The following is a 16,611-nucleotide window of genomic DNA, read 5'->3' as shown; positions in this document are numbered from 1 at the left end:
GGGAGGGGAGGCGTCTTTGGCTGGGCAGTTCTGGTGCTGCTGTGGGGCAGGTCCCTCAGGCCCTTTCACTGGGGGACGACCTGGGATTGGCGGATTCCGTCCAAAACTATTGGGAGCAGCTCAAAGTGGGGAAGCATGCTGGGCCCGCTCTGAGCCCCCTTGAGCTGGGATGGGGGTTCCTGGCTCCCAACGGCTCCTGGCTCAGTGGGGACCAGGCAGCAGCTGTGGGGACATGGGGAGCCTTGGTAGGGGAGGTGTCCTAGGGCTTGGGAAGACAGGGCTAACTGGGGAGTCTCTAGGACTGGAGTTCTGGGGGCTGGTCCCCATGTCCCCTACACCCCTCACACCCTCCGCTCCTTTCCCACAGTTCTCCTGCTCCTCCCCAAGCCTGAGCCAGCCGTCCCGCTCTGCCAAGCCCATCCTGGATCTTCCCTTCCATCTGGGCCGTGTCCTGCTCAGCCTGGAGGTCTACAGCTCGGAGGCCTTCACCAAGGCCCAGGGACCCTGCACGGTGTCGGCCAACAGCCGCGTCTTTGTGGAAGTAACTGAGGGGGAGGGAGGCACCATCCAGCCCCATGGCACTGGGATCTCCCTCCCCTCTGCCCCAGCAAGCCTGGGGCTTTGCCCAGTGCCCCATCACCTTGGGAAGGGCAGAGCTCTGAGGGGCTGTGCTAGCCAGGTCTCCCCCGCCCCCCTCCCCAGGCTGGTTAACCTGCTGGAGCTGTGGGGTTCTCTTCCCCAGGCCGCTTCCACACCCACAGGGGGGTTGCTCCAGCCTCTGGGGCAGAAGCTGTGGAGAAAGTTACAATATTAATCTGGCAGGAGGTCAGATTGGTGGTGTTAGAGCAGGGGGTCTGGGTGTCAGGACTCCTGGGTTCTATCCCCAGTTCTGGGAGGGGAGCAGGATCAGGGATTAGACCGGGGATGGGTGCCAGGACTCCTGGGTTCCATGCTTGGGGGTGAGATCATGTTTGTGGAGTGGGACCCAGCTGGCCTGAGGTGTCCTGTCCCCTCCCCTCCTGATCTCAACCCTCTGTGCAGGCTGCTCTGGCTGCCTTCGACCCCTGGCTCTGCTTCCTCTCGCCGAGCTCCTCCTCCTCGCCGGACTCCCCCTACATTCTGGTGCGGGGGGGCTGCCCGGCTCACCCCGACGTCTCCCTGCACCCACCCTACAAGGGGGCTGGAGGCCAGGCATCGCCCTCTGGCTCCCAGGAGCTACAGCGCCTCAGCTTCCTGCTCCGGCCCCTCTACAATGACTCCATCCAATTCCTGCACTGCCGCCTGGCCCTCTGCGCCCAGGAGCCCCGGGGCCAGGCTGGGGCCTATGGGGGCGCCCTCCCCAAGGTCTGTACCGTGCTGCCGGATGCCACCCCTGCTCCAGCCTGCTCCAGTGCGTGTGGCTCTAGCCTGCAGGCCACGGGGAGGATAAAAGCCCAGCTACTGCTGCAGCAAAGGCGGGTGGGGAGTGTCTCCTTTAGCTCAGATGGCAGAGGGAAGTGGCCCCAGTTCTACCCTGGCCCCCAGGGGTTGTCCCCCAGGCTGGATTTCTACCCTGGGCTGCAGGCAATGCTGGAAACACCTGGATGGGCTGGTGACTGGAGGGGAGGGGCTGAGTCCCCCAGGACAATACAATGGTCCCTGCTGGGGGGGTGCCACAGGGGGCCAACTCTGCCTGTGGGTTCAACGCTGCAGGGGCTGCTCTGGGAGGAGAATGGAGTCCAGTGTTTACCGGGTCAGGCCCCCTGGCTTCCATCCCCAGCCTCTGGGAGGAGTTTGGGGTCCAGGTCACAGTTGTGATCCCCGGCAGGCAGCTGCGGGGTCCGACTTTCTCTCTGACAAATCAATGTCAATCTATAAAAATTCAGACAAGCGTGGCTGGCCTCAGGAAGGGGTGGGATCCCAGGGCTGGGAACCGTGGGGTGGAGGGAGGGGCTGGTGCTGAGACTGGGAAAGTTTCGGGGGTGAGGGTGGTGAGGTGAGCATCCAGTACTGGGAGGAGGTGCCTGTCTGAGCCTTGTCGGTTTCAGTGTGGGCCCCAGGCCGGGGCATGCACCAGCAGCCGTGTGGGGGAGCCGGGCAGCGGGCGGTTCCAGCACACCTTCACCAAGCCCATCATCGTAACAGTGGGGAGCCTGGGCAGAGCCACCAAACCCACCCCAGGAACAGGTGAGACCTGGGACGGGTTGGGGGCTCGTGATGGGAGCAGGCAGAGAGACTGCAACACACCAAGGCCCTGATGCAATCACCCTGCAGTGCAGCACCCCCTAGCACTGGGCTGGGGCATTGGGGTCAGCACTTGACTGCGAGGGGAGAGCGCCCCCTACTGAGCCCCTGCCCTGCTCCCTGCTGCACAGTGCCCCCTAGTATTGGGCTGGGGCATTGGGATGAGCACTGAGCCAGGGGAGAGCGCTCCTCACTGAACTCCTGCTCCCAGCTGCACAGCACCCCCTAGTGCCATGCTGGGGTATTGGGGACGGTCAACACTAACAGCCAGGGGAGAGCACCCCCGAGCACCCCCTGGAGGAGATCAGGGGCTGTCTCCATCCTTCTCTCAAAGTGTTTCTGGCTTCCTTGTCCTCTCCCAGCAGATCCCTTTCTGGTGCCCTTGCTTCCGGCTGGCAGGAGGGGGAAGGTGCTGAAGGGAGAGACACCCCCTGGTAAGAGATGCCCCCTTCATATGACCCCCTAAGCCCCCTGCTGTCCCACTTGCCTTGCAAGCTGGTGAGAGCACATAGTTCCCCTTGGTTTCAGTGGGAACGGAGGGCATGCTGGGAATCAGGATTCCTGGGTTCTATTCCCTGCTCTGGGAGGGGGTTGGGGTCTACTGGGTGAGAGCAGGTGGAGGAGGAGTCTGGGAGCCTGGACTCCTGGGTTCCACCTCCCCCCCAGCACTGGCTCTGCATCTGCTCACTCTCCCCGTTTCCCACAGCCCCCCTGCCCCAGGGCCTGGAGCTGCCCACTGTGGTGGGCATCGTCTTCTCAGCTTTCGTCATTGGTGTCTCTCTCACTGGGGGGCTCTGGCTCATTCACTCCAGGACAGGTAGGAGGGGCCGTCGGTTGAGGTGGGGGTCAGATGGATGGTGTCCCCATTGATCCAGTTGCCACCCATGTACCTCCCCCCCCCCCCAGCTGGGCCAGTGGTTCCTTCCTAACCAATACATTTAGGAGTCGGGGTGGGCTTGTCATGTGTCACATGCATGTGGAGGGGAACCAGGGGAATCCCTCTCTGTACCCTGGAGTCTAAAGCTACCAGCATCCCTGGAGCCCCAGGGAAAAGGCCCCTTAACTCTGGGAGGGGATGGGGGAGGGGGTCTTGGAGCTAGAACTCCTGGGTTCTGTTCCAGCCCTGGGTGGGGAGTGGCATCTAGTGGGTTAGAGCAGGGAGAGGCTGAGAGCCAGGACTCTTGTGGGGCTAATGGTTAGAGCAGGCTGGGAGTCAGCATGTCGAAGGGTTACTGATTCCTAGCCCTCATCCCTAAAACGCCCTTAAGTTATGTTCCCCTTGGCACACTGCCAGTCCCAGCCCTTTCTCCTAAGCTCTGACGGCCTTGTCCTGACCACAGGATTCACACCAGGGCCTTTCCTTCTAGTGAAGCTTCCCCGAGGGGCTCTGTCTTGTGCCAAGTTACACAGATAGCCTGCGGGACTCCCTGCCACAAGGTCTAAAGGTTTAGCTGGCATCAAATAAAACTGGATGGCTGTAGCTAATGGGTGGGGTGGCAGAGGCAGCATGAGATGAATCCAGGCAGCAGATGACACTCGAAGGGTGGGGGGGTAATCCTTGTTCCTTGCTATGAGCTGGTGGAACTTCTTGCCACAAGGGCTCTGTGAAGCTGGGAGTTTAGCAGGGTTCAGGGAGGGATTTGATGGTTCTACAGTGAATGAGAACAATCCAGAGACACCAGTGTGGCTGCCAGGCAGACCCCGGGGCATGGGAAGGGCTGCAGTCCCTCTGGTTTCCTTGCTAACTCTCCCTTCTCAGTGATGGCGGGCTAGGCAGGGTGGTGCAGCAGTCTGGGCAATAGCCTGGATGTGAGAGGCTAGGGTTCAAGTCCCTGCTCTGGCACAGCTTCCCTGGGTGAGCTTGGGCAAGTCACTTTAAAAAAAAAAAAAAGTGCCTCAGTTTCCCCATCTATACTAGGAAGCTAATAGCACATGCCCTATAGTATGTGGGGGGTGTTATGGGGGTAAATACGGTAAAGATTGTTCTGGGGCAGCTACTACAGTAATGGAGGCAGCTAGGTGCTGGAGATGGGCAATTATTCTAGAGCTGCCACTGCCAGCAGGCCCCTCTCTGCCCAGCAGGGGGCAGCAGCAGGCGCCAAGTGGCCACCTAGCTAGTGCCCAGTATTATCCAGGGTGCAGGTGGGGCTGCCCTGATAGGGATCCCCAAGCTGTGGCTCCCTTGTACGGTGATCCCTGGCCGTTCCTGCCCGGGGCTGGGCTGGGTGGTGTCCCACCAGCCGCCCCCCCCCCCCGTTGCACTCCCAGGCCGGGGTTTCTAACACCCTGTTTGTTCCAGATCCTGCTGAAGTGCCACCTTCAAGTCCCTCAGCCCCAGCTGTGCCCCCCGCGTTGCCGGCACCTGCTGCTGGTGCGGTCTGCACCCCCCTGCTCTAGGCGCTCAGAGACCCAGGTACGGGGGGTGGCAGGACTCTCAGCCCCCCCCCCCCCCAATTCCCAGGATCTCGAGTGTGACTCATGGTGAATGAGGCTCAGTTATGGGAGCACGGGGCAGGGTTGGGAGCAGGGGATGCACTGGGGGCAGAGCTGAGGGGAGGCAATGCAGTGGGGCAGAGCAGGCACTAGGGACTGAAAAGTGCACGCGGCAGCTCAACCCCCCTGTGGGGCTGCCTGGCAAATACCCCCACGCCCACCCGTGGAGGAAGGAGATACCGTCAGTGCGGAGATGGGGCCCCAGCCCTGGGTGGGGCCGGGTGTTTGGAGATCCCCCAGCGTGGGTGGGATTCCCTGCCGCAGGGCGGGCTGTTGAGCTGTGGGGGATGAGTTGAGCTGTGGTGAATGGTGGAGCATGGGGGGGGGCGCCCCCACTGACCCATCTATCTGTCTCCCTCTGGCAGCTCACAGGGGCCTCCCTGTCCGTGCTCGTGGGGACGCTCTGGCACTGGCCCCACCATCACCATCACCACCTGCCGGCGCCCGGCCCTGTGGCTCCCAGGATCAGCAGCCAATCGGACTCTGCTCAGCACAGCCAGGGTGGCCACTGGGGGAAGGGCCTCTCCACCTGGCCCGGAGGGCCCCCTCCCTGTGAGCGGCAGGCAGCAGGCCTCGCCCAGGCCGGAAGGGGCCCTGGGGCAGGCCCCACGGCATTGGGACTGCGGCACCGGCTGGTTCTTTGCCGGCTGCAGGGAGCGTTCACGCTTTCTGGGTATAAACGTGACGGTGGAGGATGGGCCGGTGCTGCCCGTGTGTTGTTGTTCGCGGCGTTGCTGCTGCCAGGGGCCGGGACGCAGGCTGCTTTCCACTCACGTCCTTTAATTCTCCGCCGGCAGCCGGGGGAGGGTTACAGCGATGGGCCAAGGAGCCATCTCTGCTTACTGGGGCGCAGGGCAGAGCCCGGCTCACATCTCTCCCCTGCGTCGGGGGGCACAGCCCCACAGCTCAGCCCTCCCTCTCCCCCATCCCAGCCCCCAGGGGAGATGCTCATGCCAGGAGCCAAACCAGGCTGGTGCTCCCCCCTTGCCCCAGACAGTGCCCCTGACTGTCCCACTGTGCCCACCTTCAGCTATAGGGGGACCGAAGGTCTGGCTGGCACGAGGGGGCCACGAAGGGCAGGCAACTGAGTCCTTCTGCCGGCTGTCGGCTCCGTCACGTGGTGGCTGTGGGGCCCAGCAGCACCTGCCAGGCGAGGGGGGGTGGGGTGCGATGGCAGCTTGGGGGATGATCTAGGAGCCCCCCTCAGCTCTGGGGTTTCTCCTCTGGCCTCTACAGCTCCCCCTGCAGGCCGGGTGTCCCAGACCCCACCTGTCTGGCCCCTAGCGGAGGGCACCCAGTGCCTGGCCACCCCCGGGGCTGTGGAAGAGCCCGTGGGTCTCCTGGTGGCGCCGGAGGTCCACCTTGCGCTGGAAGCCCTTGGGGCAGAGGGAGCAGGCGAAGGGCTTGTGCCCGGAGTGCTTGCGGCTGTGGGTGATGAGGTTGGAGCTCTGGCTGAAGGCTTTGCCACACACCTGGCATTTGTGAGGCTTCTCACCTGCGGGGAGAGGGAGACAGGTTAGGTGTGGGTGCTGCAGGAGGGGCCAGGATCCCTCAGGGCTCAGCAGAGAGCCCCAAAACTCACCCAGGGTCCTGCAGGACTGGAAGGACCCTAGAGTAGCAGGGCCCCCACCTACCCAGCCGGCCACGGGCCCACGCACCCCCCTCCCCCTAGACAGCCACAGGCCCAGCACAGCCTGGATCCTGCTTGGGCTGCAGTACGGGCATGGGGTCGATGCTTGCAGCCCCGTGACCCCCTTCACCTGCCATTCCCTGATCAGGCCCCCAGGTGCTGCTGTTGCTCCATGGAGTTGCGGAGGGCGGGAGCTGGACCAGGCATGAGGGACCAGTTTGTGCAGGGCGGGACATGGAGGCAAGTGCATCAAATGTCCCGCTGTTCAGTCTGGCTGCAGATCCCGGCCCGCAGCCCCTGCTGTCCCATCCCTGGGCTCCCACCAGCTCTGCTGGTGCCCCCCAAGTCTCACCCGCAGCCCACTGCTGTCCCACTCCTGGGCGCTGGTACCCCTAATTCCCAAGCCACAGCTCCCCGCTGTCCCAGCCCTAGGCTCCCCCAAGAGCTCTGCTGGTGGCCCCCAGTCCTGACCCACAGCCCCTGCTGTCCCCCCCAAATCTCTGCCAATGCCCCCTGTCCTGGGGTTGGGGGAGTCCGAGCCGGCTGCCCCTCACCGGTGTGGATGAAGGTGTGTTTCTTCATGTCGGATTTCTGGTGGAAGCGTTTCCCGCAGAAGGGGCAGGGGAAGGGGCGCGTGTCCGAGTGGATGAGCAAGTGGGTGGAGAGTGTGGATGAGCGCTTGAACTGCTTCCCGCAGATCCGGCAGGGGAAACTCCTCACCTGCAGGGAAACCCATCAGCTGGGGCCTAGCGGGGGGGGGGGGGGGGAGGATTTTGGGGATCTGCAACAACCCCCCGGTCTCCTCCAGTGGCCTCCCCTGTATAGCCCTGCCTTCACCCCCCACCATGTTGGACCCATGGCTGCCCCCTGCCCAAATGGATGCCCATCCAGGCCCCCAAAGCCTCCCACTGCTGCAAAAGATCCACCTCGAAACCCCCATTTGTATATCACCATCCACCCTCCCCCCCAGGCCTCACCCACCTCTGGCTTCCCTTTGCCCGGGCAGGGAGGGGCAGGCTGGTGCTGCAGGCTGCCTGGGTGTCCACACATCCCCCACGGGGCCATGGGGCTGCAGAGCGTTGAGCATTTCAGGTGGCTGCCTAGCCGCTGAGCTGCAGGGAGGCCCTGGGGGTGGGGAGAGAAAGGGGGTCAACAGGGGGAGCCTGCCCCAAATGTACAAGCTGGAATTGGTGGTGGCCATGTAGGGTGGGGCTGAGACCGCCCCAAATTCATCCGGGCAGTGACTGAACCTAGCCCCTCCGGTGCCTGGACGTTTGTTGGGGCCAGCCTGTGTCACCTGCCTTTGTTCTACAGCCACCTTCTCATGAGTCTGACCCGGAAACCTCACAATTCCCCCCCTCCCCCCCGCTTTGTGATCTGACACTGGGGAAAGGGGCCCACTGGGCAGCCCCTGGCGGGGACGGGGCTCGGTTACCTACCAGCCCCCTCCACCCAAGCAGGGCGAGTTTCCACCACACAGCGTGGCAGCACCTAGCACCCCCTACAGGGACAGAGCCGGCATCACACTAGGCCTGCACAGAGTGCTACGCTCCCTGGTCACACCCTAAACAGACACAGAGTGGAAGGGTAAACTGAGGCACAGAGTGGGAGGGGAAGAACTCACCCAAGCAGATCAGAGAACCCTGGTCCCCAAGTCCCAGTCTGGTGTTTTGTCCACTAGGCCACTCTGCCACTTGTGCCTGCCCCAGAGACCCCCCGCCCAGCTGCACAGGGGCAGCGTAGCCCCATGCTGGGCAGCACCAGGCTGGGCATGGGGAGGGGGCTTCACTCAGCTCTGTTTAAAGGTGGGGGCTGTGAATGGGACATGGGGCCTTTCCCCTCTAGGGGGTGCCAGCTCCCATCTTGCCCCAGGGCGGGACTAGTTGGCTCAGGGGGCAGGGAATGGGACATGGGGACTTTCCCCTCTAGGGGGCGCTGGATCTGATCCCGCCCGAGCTGGCAGTGGCAGGAAGTGGTGCCCGCATGAAGTGAGGTGGGAAGGGTTCTTCATCCAGTTCCCAGGGGCAGGAGCCTCCAAACAGCCCCATTGCTGGCAGCCCTGAGGGGAGGCCAAGCGCTGGAGAGGGATGGAGCTCCCGGGGCTGGAGCACGCAGGGAGGCCTTAGCTCCCAGGGTCAGCAGGGCGAAGGCCTCAGCCCAGTCCCTTGGGGGTGGAGGGGGCCGTTACCTTGTCACAGCAGCTGCACCTGTGTGGTGGCTTGGAGAGGAGCAGGAGAGATCCCAAGAGGCCAGAGGGCTCCTCTGCGTCCCCTCCCAGCTCCCTCCTGGAGCACAGAGCCGGCGGCAGGACGCTCTGCACCAGCTGCTTCAGCTCAGGGCTGCGATAGCTGCTCCAGAAGGGCTTGAACGACACATCTGGGGGGCTGCTCACGCCTACGGGGAAACAGCGAGGGACTGGGCCATGCAGCCTTTCCCCTCCAGGGGGCGCTGGCTCCAGCTGGCTCAGTGGGCCAGTGACTGGGACATGGGGCCTTTCCCCTCCAGGGGGCGCTGGCTCCAGCTGGCTCAGTGGGCCAGTGACTGGGACATGGGGCCTTTCCCCTCCAGGGGGCGCCGGCTCCACTCCGGCCCCAGGGTAGGGGACTGGCTGGCGCAGAGGGTGGGGAATGGGACATGGGTAGTTGCTGTTGTGTAAGATGAGGTTAGGTGGGTCTCAGTCCAGCTCCCAGTGGGGCAGGTGGCCCCATCACAGAGCTGGCCACCTGCCTGCCACGGCCCCCCAGAGCAAGGCCAGGTGGGGCTGAGAGGGGGATGGGAATTGCACCTGGAGAGGGAAGCTGGGAGGCTGGGGGTGATGGGCTGGGTGTGGGATTGGGAGAGGCTCCCCCAGGGGAGGATGGGGCTGGTTGTGGGGGTTACCTGGCAGGGGCCGACAGGCCCAGCTCTGGCTGAAGTCCATTTCGGAGGGGGGGCTGCGCCGTGCCTGGCTGGTTGCCCCATCCCTATCCTGCACCCCCCAGTTTGCCAAGGTCCTGGGATGGGCTCTGCTCCCTTCCTCTGCCCCCTGCCCCAACTCGGGGGGCCAGGCCAGCGCTGGCCCTGCTCGGGGTGCTCCCCAGGCTGGGTCTGGAAGGAGGATTTGCTGGTGAGATTCTCTAAGCCTCCCCTCCACCCCCAACCCTGGGCTGGGCAGGGCAGGGCAGGGCAGGGCAGGCAAACCCCCGGCCTCCAGGTGAGCACATGGGGTGGGGAGGTTCGGGGGTTCTCACCACGTTCACCCAGCCCCACCCTTCCCATTCCCTGCCCCTCCCTTGCTCTCCAGTAGCGGGTGCCCTTCTTCCCTTGCCTGCCCCCTTCCATTCCCCTGCCCCCTCCCGCGCATTCTCCCTTTGAGGGAACTCGTTCCCCTCACCTGCTGCCCCAGCTCACCCCTTCCCCCTGCTCCCACTCACCGCCAAGACCCTCCGGTCGCTGCCCCGAGTGGTTTGGGCCCCTCTTGCTTCTCACCAGGAAAGAGCGCGGCATCCTGGCAGCTGCGGGATGGGGAGAGTCACTATGTGGCTGGCCCAGCCACTACCCCTTGGAGCCTGTGGGGGGCTCTGAGCCAGTTGAGAATGGCCCGGTCAGGCCTAACCGGTCGCTGGTCTGTAGTGGGTCCCAGTAGGGGCAAGTCACTAAGCAACCCCTCCCGTCTCCTGCCCCTCAGTCATTCTCTGTAGACAGGAATGGGGGTCAGGACTCCTGGGCTCAGTGCCCAGCTCTGGGAGGGGAGTGTGGTCTAGTGGTTTGAGGGGGTGTGTGTGTGGGGAAGGACTGGGGGTCAGGACTCCTGGGTTCTGCCTGTCTCTGACTTGCTATGTGACCTTGAGCCAGTCCCTTCCCCTCTCTGTGCCTCAGTTGCCCCATCTGTTCATTAATCTCTGTGAAGTGCTTCAATTCACAACTCCAGATGCCCTTTCCTGCCCTGGACCTGACAGTGCTGAGGGCAAGGACCAGGCTTTGCATCTGTTTGTACAGCCCCATGCACAAGGGCGCCCAATAAACCATGGGGCTGAAGGGTCTGTCCCCAGGAACAATCAGATGCTACCTCACAGCACTAGGGGCTAGTCATAATGACACCTGCCTGGCCCCGCGAGGGGCAGGTCAGGGTATCCCAGTTAACTGATGGTGAAGAGACCTGTTCTGAGGTCATGCAGCAAGACCGTGCCAAAACTGATACTGGAACCCAGGAGTCCTGCTCCCAGCCCTCCCTCTCCATCTCTAAGCACTAGATCCCACTCCCCTCCCAGAGCTAGGAAAATAACCCAGGTGTCCTGACTGCCAGTCCGCCCCACTCTAACCACTAGACCCCTCTCCCCTCCCAGAGCTGGAAAAAGAACCCAGGCGTCCTGACTCCCAGCCCCCATCACCTGGAAACAGACTAGAGCCAAGCCGCGCCTCTGACAGCAGCCACAAGAGGTGCTGTACAAATGGGCCAGAGCTCAGCTGGTGTAAATCAACTAGGCGCCAACTGCAAACATCTGATTTTCACCACCTGGGGATCTGGCCCCAATGACACCAATGGAGTGACACCAGTTTACACCAGCTGGGGATCTGGCCCAAGGTACGGCAGGAAGTTTTCCTATACAAAACTGGTGCAGGAGCCATCCCAGCTCCCCCTGAGCGACACTGGCCCACCCCCCTCCACCCCCCGCCCCCCGGAGGTGGGGGCTCGGCTGCTTTTAGAGCCTCAGAATACCCTACTTACTGCCCCCCGGGGCGGGAGATGATCAAGTAAGTGGCACCAGCAGGTTACGGGACAGTGCCCTGCAGAGCCCCAGCTCCGGACATGGCCCCCCCAGGGATAGAGCTGGAGCCAGTACAGTGCGGGTTGGGTCGGGGTCATGGAGCGACAGCTGTTCAGGATGCTGGGATAGAAAGAACGGGCTTGTGTTTACAGCTGTCGGACGGGAGTGGGCTGTAGTGGGTTAAGGCATGGTGGAGCTGGGGCTCAGGACTCCTGGGTTCCATTTCCTGCTCTGGGAGGGGAGTGGGGTCTAGGGGGTAGAGCAGGGTGGGCCTGGGAGTCAGGACTCAACGGTTCTATTCTAAGCTCTGGGAGGGCAGTGGGGGGGGTCTAGTGGTTACAGGTTGGGGGCTGGGAGTCAGGATGCCTGGGTTCTGTTCCTGGCATCCAACTCTGCGAGGTGTCCTGCCCAAAAGGGCCCTGGTTGTGTCTAATCTCCGTACTATTTCCTGCCATGTGGAAGCCCCAACTGTACCCGGTCTGGACAGACACGATCCATCAGCAGTAAGGAAGCCGTGGCAAGGCACTCGCATGGACCTCGCACCCCCAAGGGTTCACTCACCTGCAGCCTCCTCGCTGTGGGGGAGCCTCTGCGGGTGGCTATTCCACCACCTTTGCCATCTCAGCCTGAGAGCCGGGGCAGGGCAGAGCACTCGTGTGACGCGCAGCCAATCAGGCTGCCGGACGGGGGCTAACGCTCCCCACTGCAAACCACAGCTGGCTTCCTTCTGATCCGAACAGGCGCCTAACTGCCAGCTGCAAGGCAGAAACCACTGGCTGGAGGCAAGGGGGCGGGGGTGTCTAGTGGCAGCAGTCCCTGATCCAGCTGTGCATTCAGCAGGGAGCTGGGGCTGTTGCAGTTAACTGGGGCCATCAGCTGAAGGTCCTTAGATTGGACGCACGCTCTCTTGCCCCAAAGCAAGGCGATGGGCCCAGGTTGTCCCCACGCTGCAGTTTAGAGACCCCATCCATCTGTTGATCAGGCGCTTTCCGCCAGCCCATAACGCACGCATGGCCTCTCTATTTTACCTACCAACCTGGGCAGAAATCTGTGCTCTGAAACCAGGCAGCTCACTGCAGGGCCAGCAGGGGGAAGCATGAGGCATTGCTTTTGTGTAGAGCCTACAAAAACGTCTGGAGGGAGCCGATCTCGAGTCCAACTACATCATTGTGATGGAGATCTCTTCCCCACTGTCATGCCGGGTGCTGTGCAGACAGCGATGGAGACTGGAGGCCCTGTTGGGCCGGGTGCTGCACAGATGCCTAGCAAGACAGACAGCTCCTGCTCACAGGAGTTTACAATTTAAATAGATGGGAGAGATGTCAAATTCCCCTTTTACAGCTGAGAAACTGAGGCCCAGATCCACAGAGATACTTAGGTGTCTAAGTGTAAGGGGACTGTTGGCCCTTTACTAAAGCTCAGTGTGTGTGTGTGGGGCGGGGGGTTGGCTAGCTCCCAGTACCAAAAGACATGGGAAGAGTCCATGAGAAATCAGTCCCCAAGGGCAGTGGGGAGAGGCCAATATTCCAGGTCAGCCTGATTGACGGGGCGGGCAGGTTAATCAAGGAGTCAGGAGGCCAGGGGGTGCCCACCCTCCTTGTGAGCTGGAATTGCCTGGGTCAGACAGAGTGGGGCTGAGCTAAGGAGAGAGCAGGGGCCCAAGCTGAGCTGGGGAGCAGAGCCGTGCCAGCCAGAGAGCCAGAGAAGCAGCCCAGGGAACAGACCTGTGCTGGGAGCAGAGCTGCAGCAACCGGAGCTAGAGGGGCCAGAGAAGCTTCCCCCAGCAGCAGCTGTGCTGAGGAAGGGTGGAGCTGGGGCTGGAGCAGCTGGGGGAAGCGAGGGGGGACCCTCGGCAGTGGGCCCAGCGCAGGGAGATGGCCCCAGCCAGGGGGCCTTGCAGGCCAGACTTGGAGGGGGATCATAACCCCAATGGGGGAACTGATGCGGGGAAGAAGGGTCCTGCCACCTAAAGCCTGAGGGCGTGTGGCTACCGCCAGAGCAAGTGTCTGACCCGCAGCATCCCTGCAGCACAGCCAGGCCTGGGACATGAGGGACAGACTGTGAACTGCCCTGACACCCCAGAGACGCTGGTTGTCATGTCCCCTGCCACAGAGAGGGGTCACGTGATTGCCTTAGCTTTTTAAAATTGATTGCTGTTTAATACATTGTATTTGCTTTGAACTGTATGTGATGATCAGTGGGTCAGGGAAGCGTCCAGAGCAGAGAGAGCACCCCGGAGTGGGACACCCTAGCCCCTGCCCTAAGTGACCATGACAAGGCTGGGGGTCAAGCCCCCCCAGGAATCCTGGGCCCAGCCTTGTTGGGGTTACAGGGACTCTGCCACAGGAGAACGGAAAGGCAGCCCTGGAGGTCAGGCAGCCTCTGGGTAAAGGGAGCGGAAGCGAGGACTCAGATACTTTCACTAGCCCATTCCACTGGGGTCGTGTATAAGCCAGGAAAGTTCCCCACAATAGCGGGACCATTCCCTGGCTTCCTTATTCACCCTCGTGACCCACAAAACCCCTCCTGGCGGCTGTCAAACCCTGTAGGTGCCTAAACTCGGCACCTGTGTTTTCAGCATGAAGTTTCCTTTGGCACCAAGTTTCAGCCTCTGGGCATGCACACTGCTGCCTCCCTCTACTTGACCGGCACCTAAGCCCCAGACATTTGTGAACCCGGGAAGCTGAGCCGGTAGTCGGCCTCGGAGGCCACCCACTCCCATTCGGACGTCAGCCAGAGAAGGCTCTGGCACCACCCCGCAGTGTTTTAGGCCAGTGGTCGGGCACTCCGCAGGGATGGGGGGGACCCGGGTCCAATCACCCTCCTACCTGCGGGGGCGTGAGGATTTGAACAGGGGGCTCCCACATCCCAGCTGAGTGCTCAAGCCACTGTGCTAAAGGTGTAAGTGGGGAAGCGTCACCCCTCCTGCCATGCAAAGAAACAGGCGCGGCTCTGATTCTCACCACAACCAGCTTGGGCCCCCCCCCAGCAGAGGGCGTCCCGCTGTGCATTGCTGGCGGGTGGAGGCACCTACCGGCAGCCCTGATTTGTGCTGAACGCCATGGCGGGGGGCTTCAGACACACCCCTTTTGTCAGCATCGCCCCATTGGCTAGTTTTGACAGCTCGTCCCCCAGTGTGCTGGTTTTTGTGGGTCCTATTTGACAGCCCCACAATGGATGGGAACAGCAGATGTGGTCTGGCGGAGCGGTGGGAGCAGCCCTGGATGGGCCCAGCCCTGCGATGGATGGGGATAGTTGATACGGATGGGGGGACGGGAGCAGCCCTGGATGGGCCCTGCCCTGCGATGGATGGGGATAGTTGATACGGATGGGGGGACGGGAGCAGCCCTGGATGGGCCCTGCCCTGCGATGGATGGGGTAGCTGATACGGATGGGGGGACGGGAGCAGCCCTGGATGGGCCCTGCCCTGCGATGGATGGGGATAGCTGATACGGATGGGGGGATGGGAGCAGCCCTGGATGGGCCCTGCCCTGCGATGGATGGGGATAGCTGATACGGATGGGGGGACGGGAGCAGCCCTGGATGGGCCCAGCCCTGCGATGGATGGGGATAGCTGATACGGATGGGGGGACGGGAGCAGCCCTGGATGGGCCCAGCCCTGCGATGGATGGGGATAGCTGATACGGATGGGGGGACGGGAGCAGCCCTGGATGGGCCCTGCCCTGCGATGGATGGGGATAGCTGATACGGATGGGGGGACGGGAGCAGCCCTGGATGGGCCCAGCCCTGCGATGGATGGGGATAGCTGATACGGATGGGGGGACGGGAGCAGCCCTGGATGGGCCCTGCCCTGCGATGGATGGGGATAGCTGATACGGATGGGGGGACGGGAGCAGCCCTGGATGGGCCCAGCCCTGCGATGGATGGGGATAGCTGATACGGATGGGGGGATGGGAGCAGCCCTGGATGGGCCCTGCCCTGCGATGGATGGGGATAGTTGATACGGATGGGGGGATGGGAGCAGCCCTGGATGGGCCCAGCCCTGCGATGGATGGGGATAGCTGATACGGATAGGGGGATGGGAGCAGCCCTGGATGGGCCCAGCCCTGCGATGGATGGGGATAGCTGATACGGATGGGGGGATGGGAGCAGCCCTGGATGGGCCCAGCCCTGCGATGGATGGGGATAGTTGATACGGATGGGGGGATGGGAGCAGCCCTGGATGGGCCCTGCCCTGCGATGGATGGGGATAGCTGATACGGATGGGGGGATGGGAGCAGCCCTGGATGGGCCCTGCCCTGCGATGGATGGGGATAGCTGATACGGATGGGGGGATGGGAGCAGTGCTGGATGGGCCCCAACAAACAGAACAGCAAGAGGCCTGTATTGCTCCCTGTTCCACTCCTCCAGACTTGGAAATTCAGAGGGCCGGGAAGAAGGCAGGAGCAGCCCCTCTGTCCCAGCCAATGCACATCCAGCACTGTTGGAATACAGCCACCTCTGGGGTGGAGCTACCGGCTTGAATCACAGCCATGGGGGGCGGTTTTGGCCAGGACACACACTGCTATTGCAGAGGGATCTTTCAGGTCTACACCCAGGCAGACAGGGCTTTAAAATCTTAACAGAATGCTCCACCTGCAGTCAGCTGCTGCGAACCCACCTGCCTGGATGATAGTTGACTGCATGGGGCATTGCTGGGTCCAGCTCTCAGTCCTTCAAGCAGCTCCTGCAACATGCACCTCTGAACATCCTCCCCGTCGTGTCAGCCATGTGCCAGTTTCACTCTCTTGCCATCTGGTTCTGCTCTGACTCACGGGAGCCCTGATTCCCCTGCCCACTTCCTGTCTCAGCTGGGAGGCTGTTTGCACAGATCTCGCTCTGGGCCGGGCAGGCTGGCTCAGTGCAAGAACTGAACGGGCAGTAGGGGTGATGCCTTTGCTCTGATAAATCCTTCTCATGAGCAGCAAGTCACAAATATCTGGTGCGTGCAGCAGTTGAGTCCATACGCCATTGGCTGCCAGCCTGGCTCAGACTGATGGGCCCATCTAGCCTGGTATCCCACCTGCGGCAGCGTCCAGCACTGCCAGCTGCAGAGGATGCACCCTAGTGGGCATTAATGGAATAACCTGCTCCCAGGGGAAGTTTCTACCTAACCATTAGCTAAAGGTTGGCTCATGCCCTCAAACCCTGGGGCAGCTGACCTGGTAGGAGCCTGCCCGGTGCAGCCATTGACAGCGGAGGAGCAACTCAGCTTCACTAGATATTCCAGCTGAGAGCAGCTCAGATCCCCCCAGCTCAGCCAGAGGGAAACTCCTATTTGCTGCTGAGGCACCTGCCCAGCCCTGCTGTTCAGACCCCAACTGCAGCAGCATGTACTGTCCACTGCTTCGCCCGTCTCTATGGAGGGGAAGCTCGCAGGGTCCCTGCTAATAGGGAACTCGAGCAAAAGGCCAGCAGGGCAATTGTGGCTCGCAGCCACAGGGCAAGGAGTGGGAGTCCTAGAAGGAATTATGATCAAATTCAGGAGCCCTGGCAAAGGGATATCTGGCCAGGGTC

The 16,611-nt window shown here is 62.3% G+C and overlaps 3 protein-coding genes across 5 annotated transcripts in view; 2 read left to right on the top strand and 1 right to left on the bottom strand.

Moving 5' to 3' along the window:
* Positions 1-1,101, top strand: part of MAP2K7 (mitogen-activated protein kinase kinase 7) — a 68,963-nt gene extending 67,862 nt beyond the window's left edge. Inside the window, exon 13 of one of the 3 annotated variants that reach the window (XM_077838860.1) lies at positions 368-1,101. In XM_077838860.1, the coding sequence (XP_077694986.1) occupies positions 368-814 (447 nt within the window). In that variant the 3' untranslated portion in view covers positions 815-1,101. The remainder of the gene's footprint in view (positions 1-367) is intronic. The other 2 variants (XM_077838864.1, XM_077838865.1) reach the window with 2 other exon arrangements.
* On the top strand, positions 1,033-5,408 carry TGFBR3L (transforming growth factor beta receptor 3 like; the record flags this gene model as incomplete). Its single annotated transcript, XM_077838924.1, has 6 exons — positions 1,033-1,344; positions 2,028-2,166; positions 2,589-2,657; positions 2,930-3,040; positions 4,523-4,636; positions 5,082-5,408. Coding segments are annotated over 5 exons (729 nt in total), but the record flags the coding sequence as incomplete, so codon positions are not given.
* An 80-nt stretch (positions 5,409-5,488) lies between these two features.
* Positions 5,489-15,899, bottom strand: LOC144277661 (uncharacterized). The gene is made up of 7 exons (XM_077838595.1): positions 15,716-15,899; positions 9,760-9,840; positions 9,227-9,433; positions 8,535-8,740; positions 7,328-7,471; positions 6,901-7,066; positions 5,489-6,211 (listed from the first exon to the last, which is right to left on the bottom strand). The coding sequence occupies exons 1-7, from the start codon at positions 15,738-15,740 to the stop codon at positions 5,997-5,999; spliced, it is 1,044 nt and encodes a 347-aa protein (XP_077694721.1). The 5' UTR covers positions 15,741-15,899; the 3' UTR covers positions 5,489-5,996.
* Between the last annotated feature and the right edge of the window lie 712 nt (positions 15,900-16,611).

The sequence above is a fragment of the Eretmochelys imbricata genome, chromosome 20, assembly GCF_965152235.1.
Source record: "Eretmochelys imbricata isolate rEreImb1 chromosome 20, rEreImb1.hap1, whole genome shotgun sequence".
NCBI classification, from domain to species: domain Eukaryota; kingdom Metazoa; phylum Chordata; order Testudines; family Cheloniidae; genus Eretmochelys; species Eretmochelys imbricata.
The sequence above is the reverse complement of the archived record's forward strand: the minus strand, read 5'-3'. Positions and strand labels throughout refer to the sequence as shown.

Bases quoted from the DNA above. Each gene is read 5' to 3' on its own strand.
- LOC144277661 (XM_077838595.1), bottom strand. From the start codon at position 15,740: ATGCAGTCAACTATCATCCAGGCAG. The intron at 9,434-9,759 runs GTGAGTGGGAGC...TCCTCCTTCCAG, and splicing joins GCGACCGGAGGGTCTTGGCG to ACCCAGCCTGGGGAGCACCC. The intron at 7,067-7,327 runs GTGGGTGAGGCC...GTTTCCCTGCAG, and splicing joins CGGGCAAAGGGAAGCCAGAG to GTGAGGAGTTTCCCCTGCCG.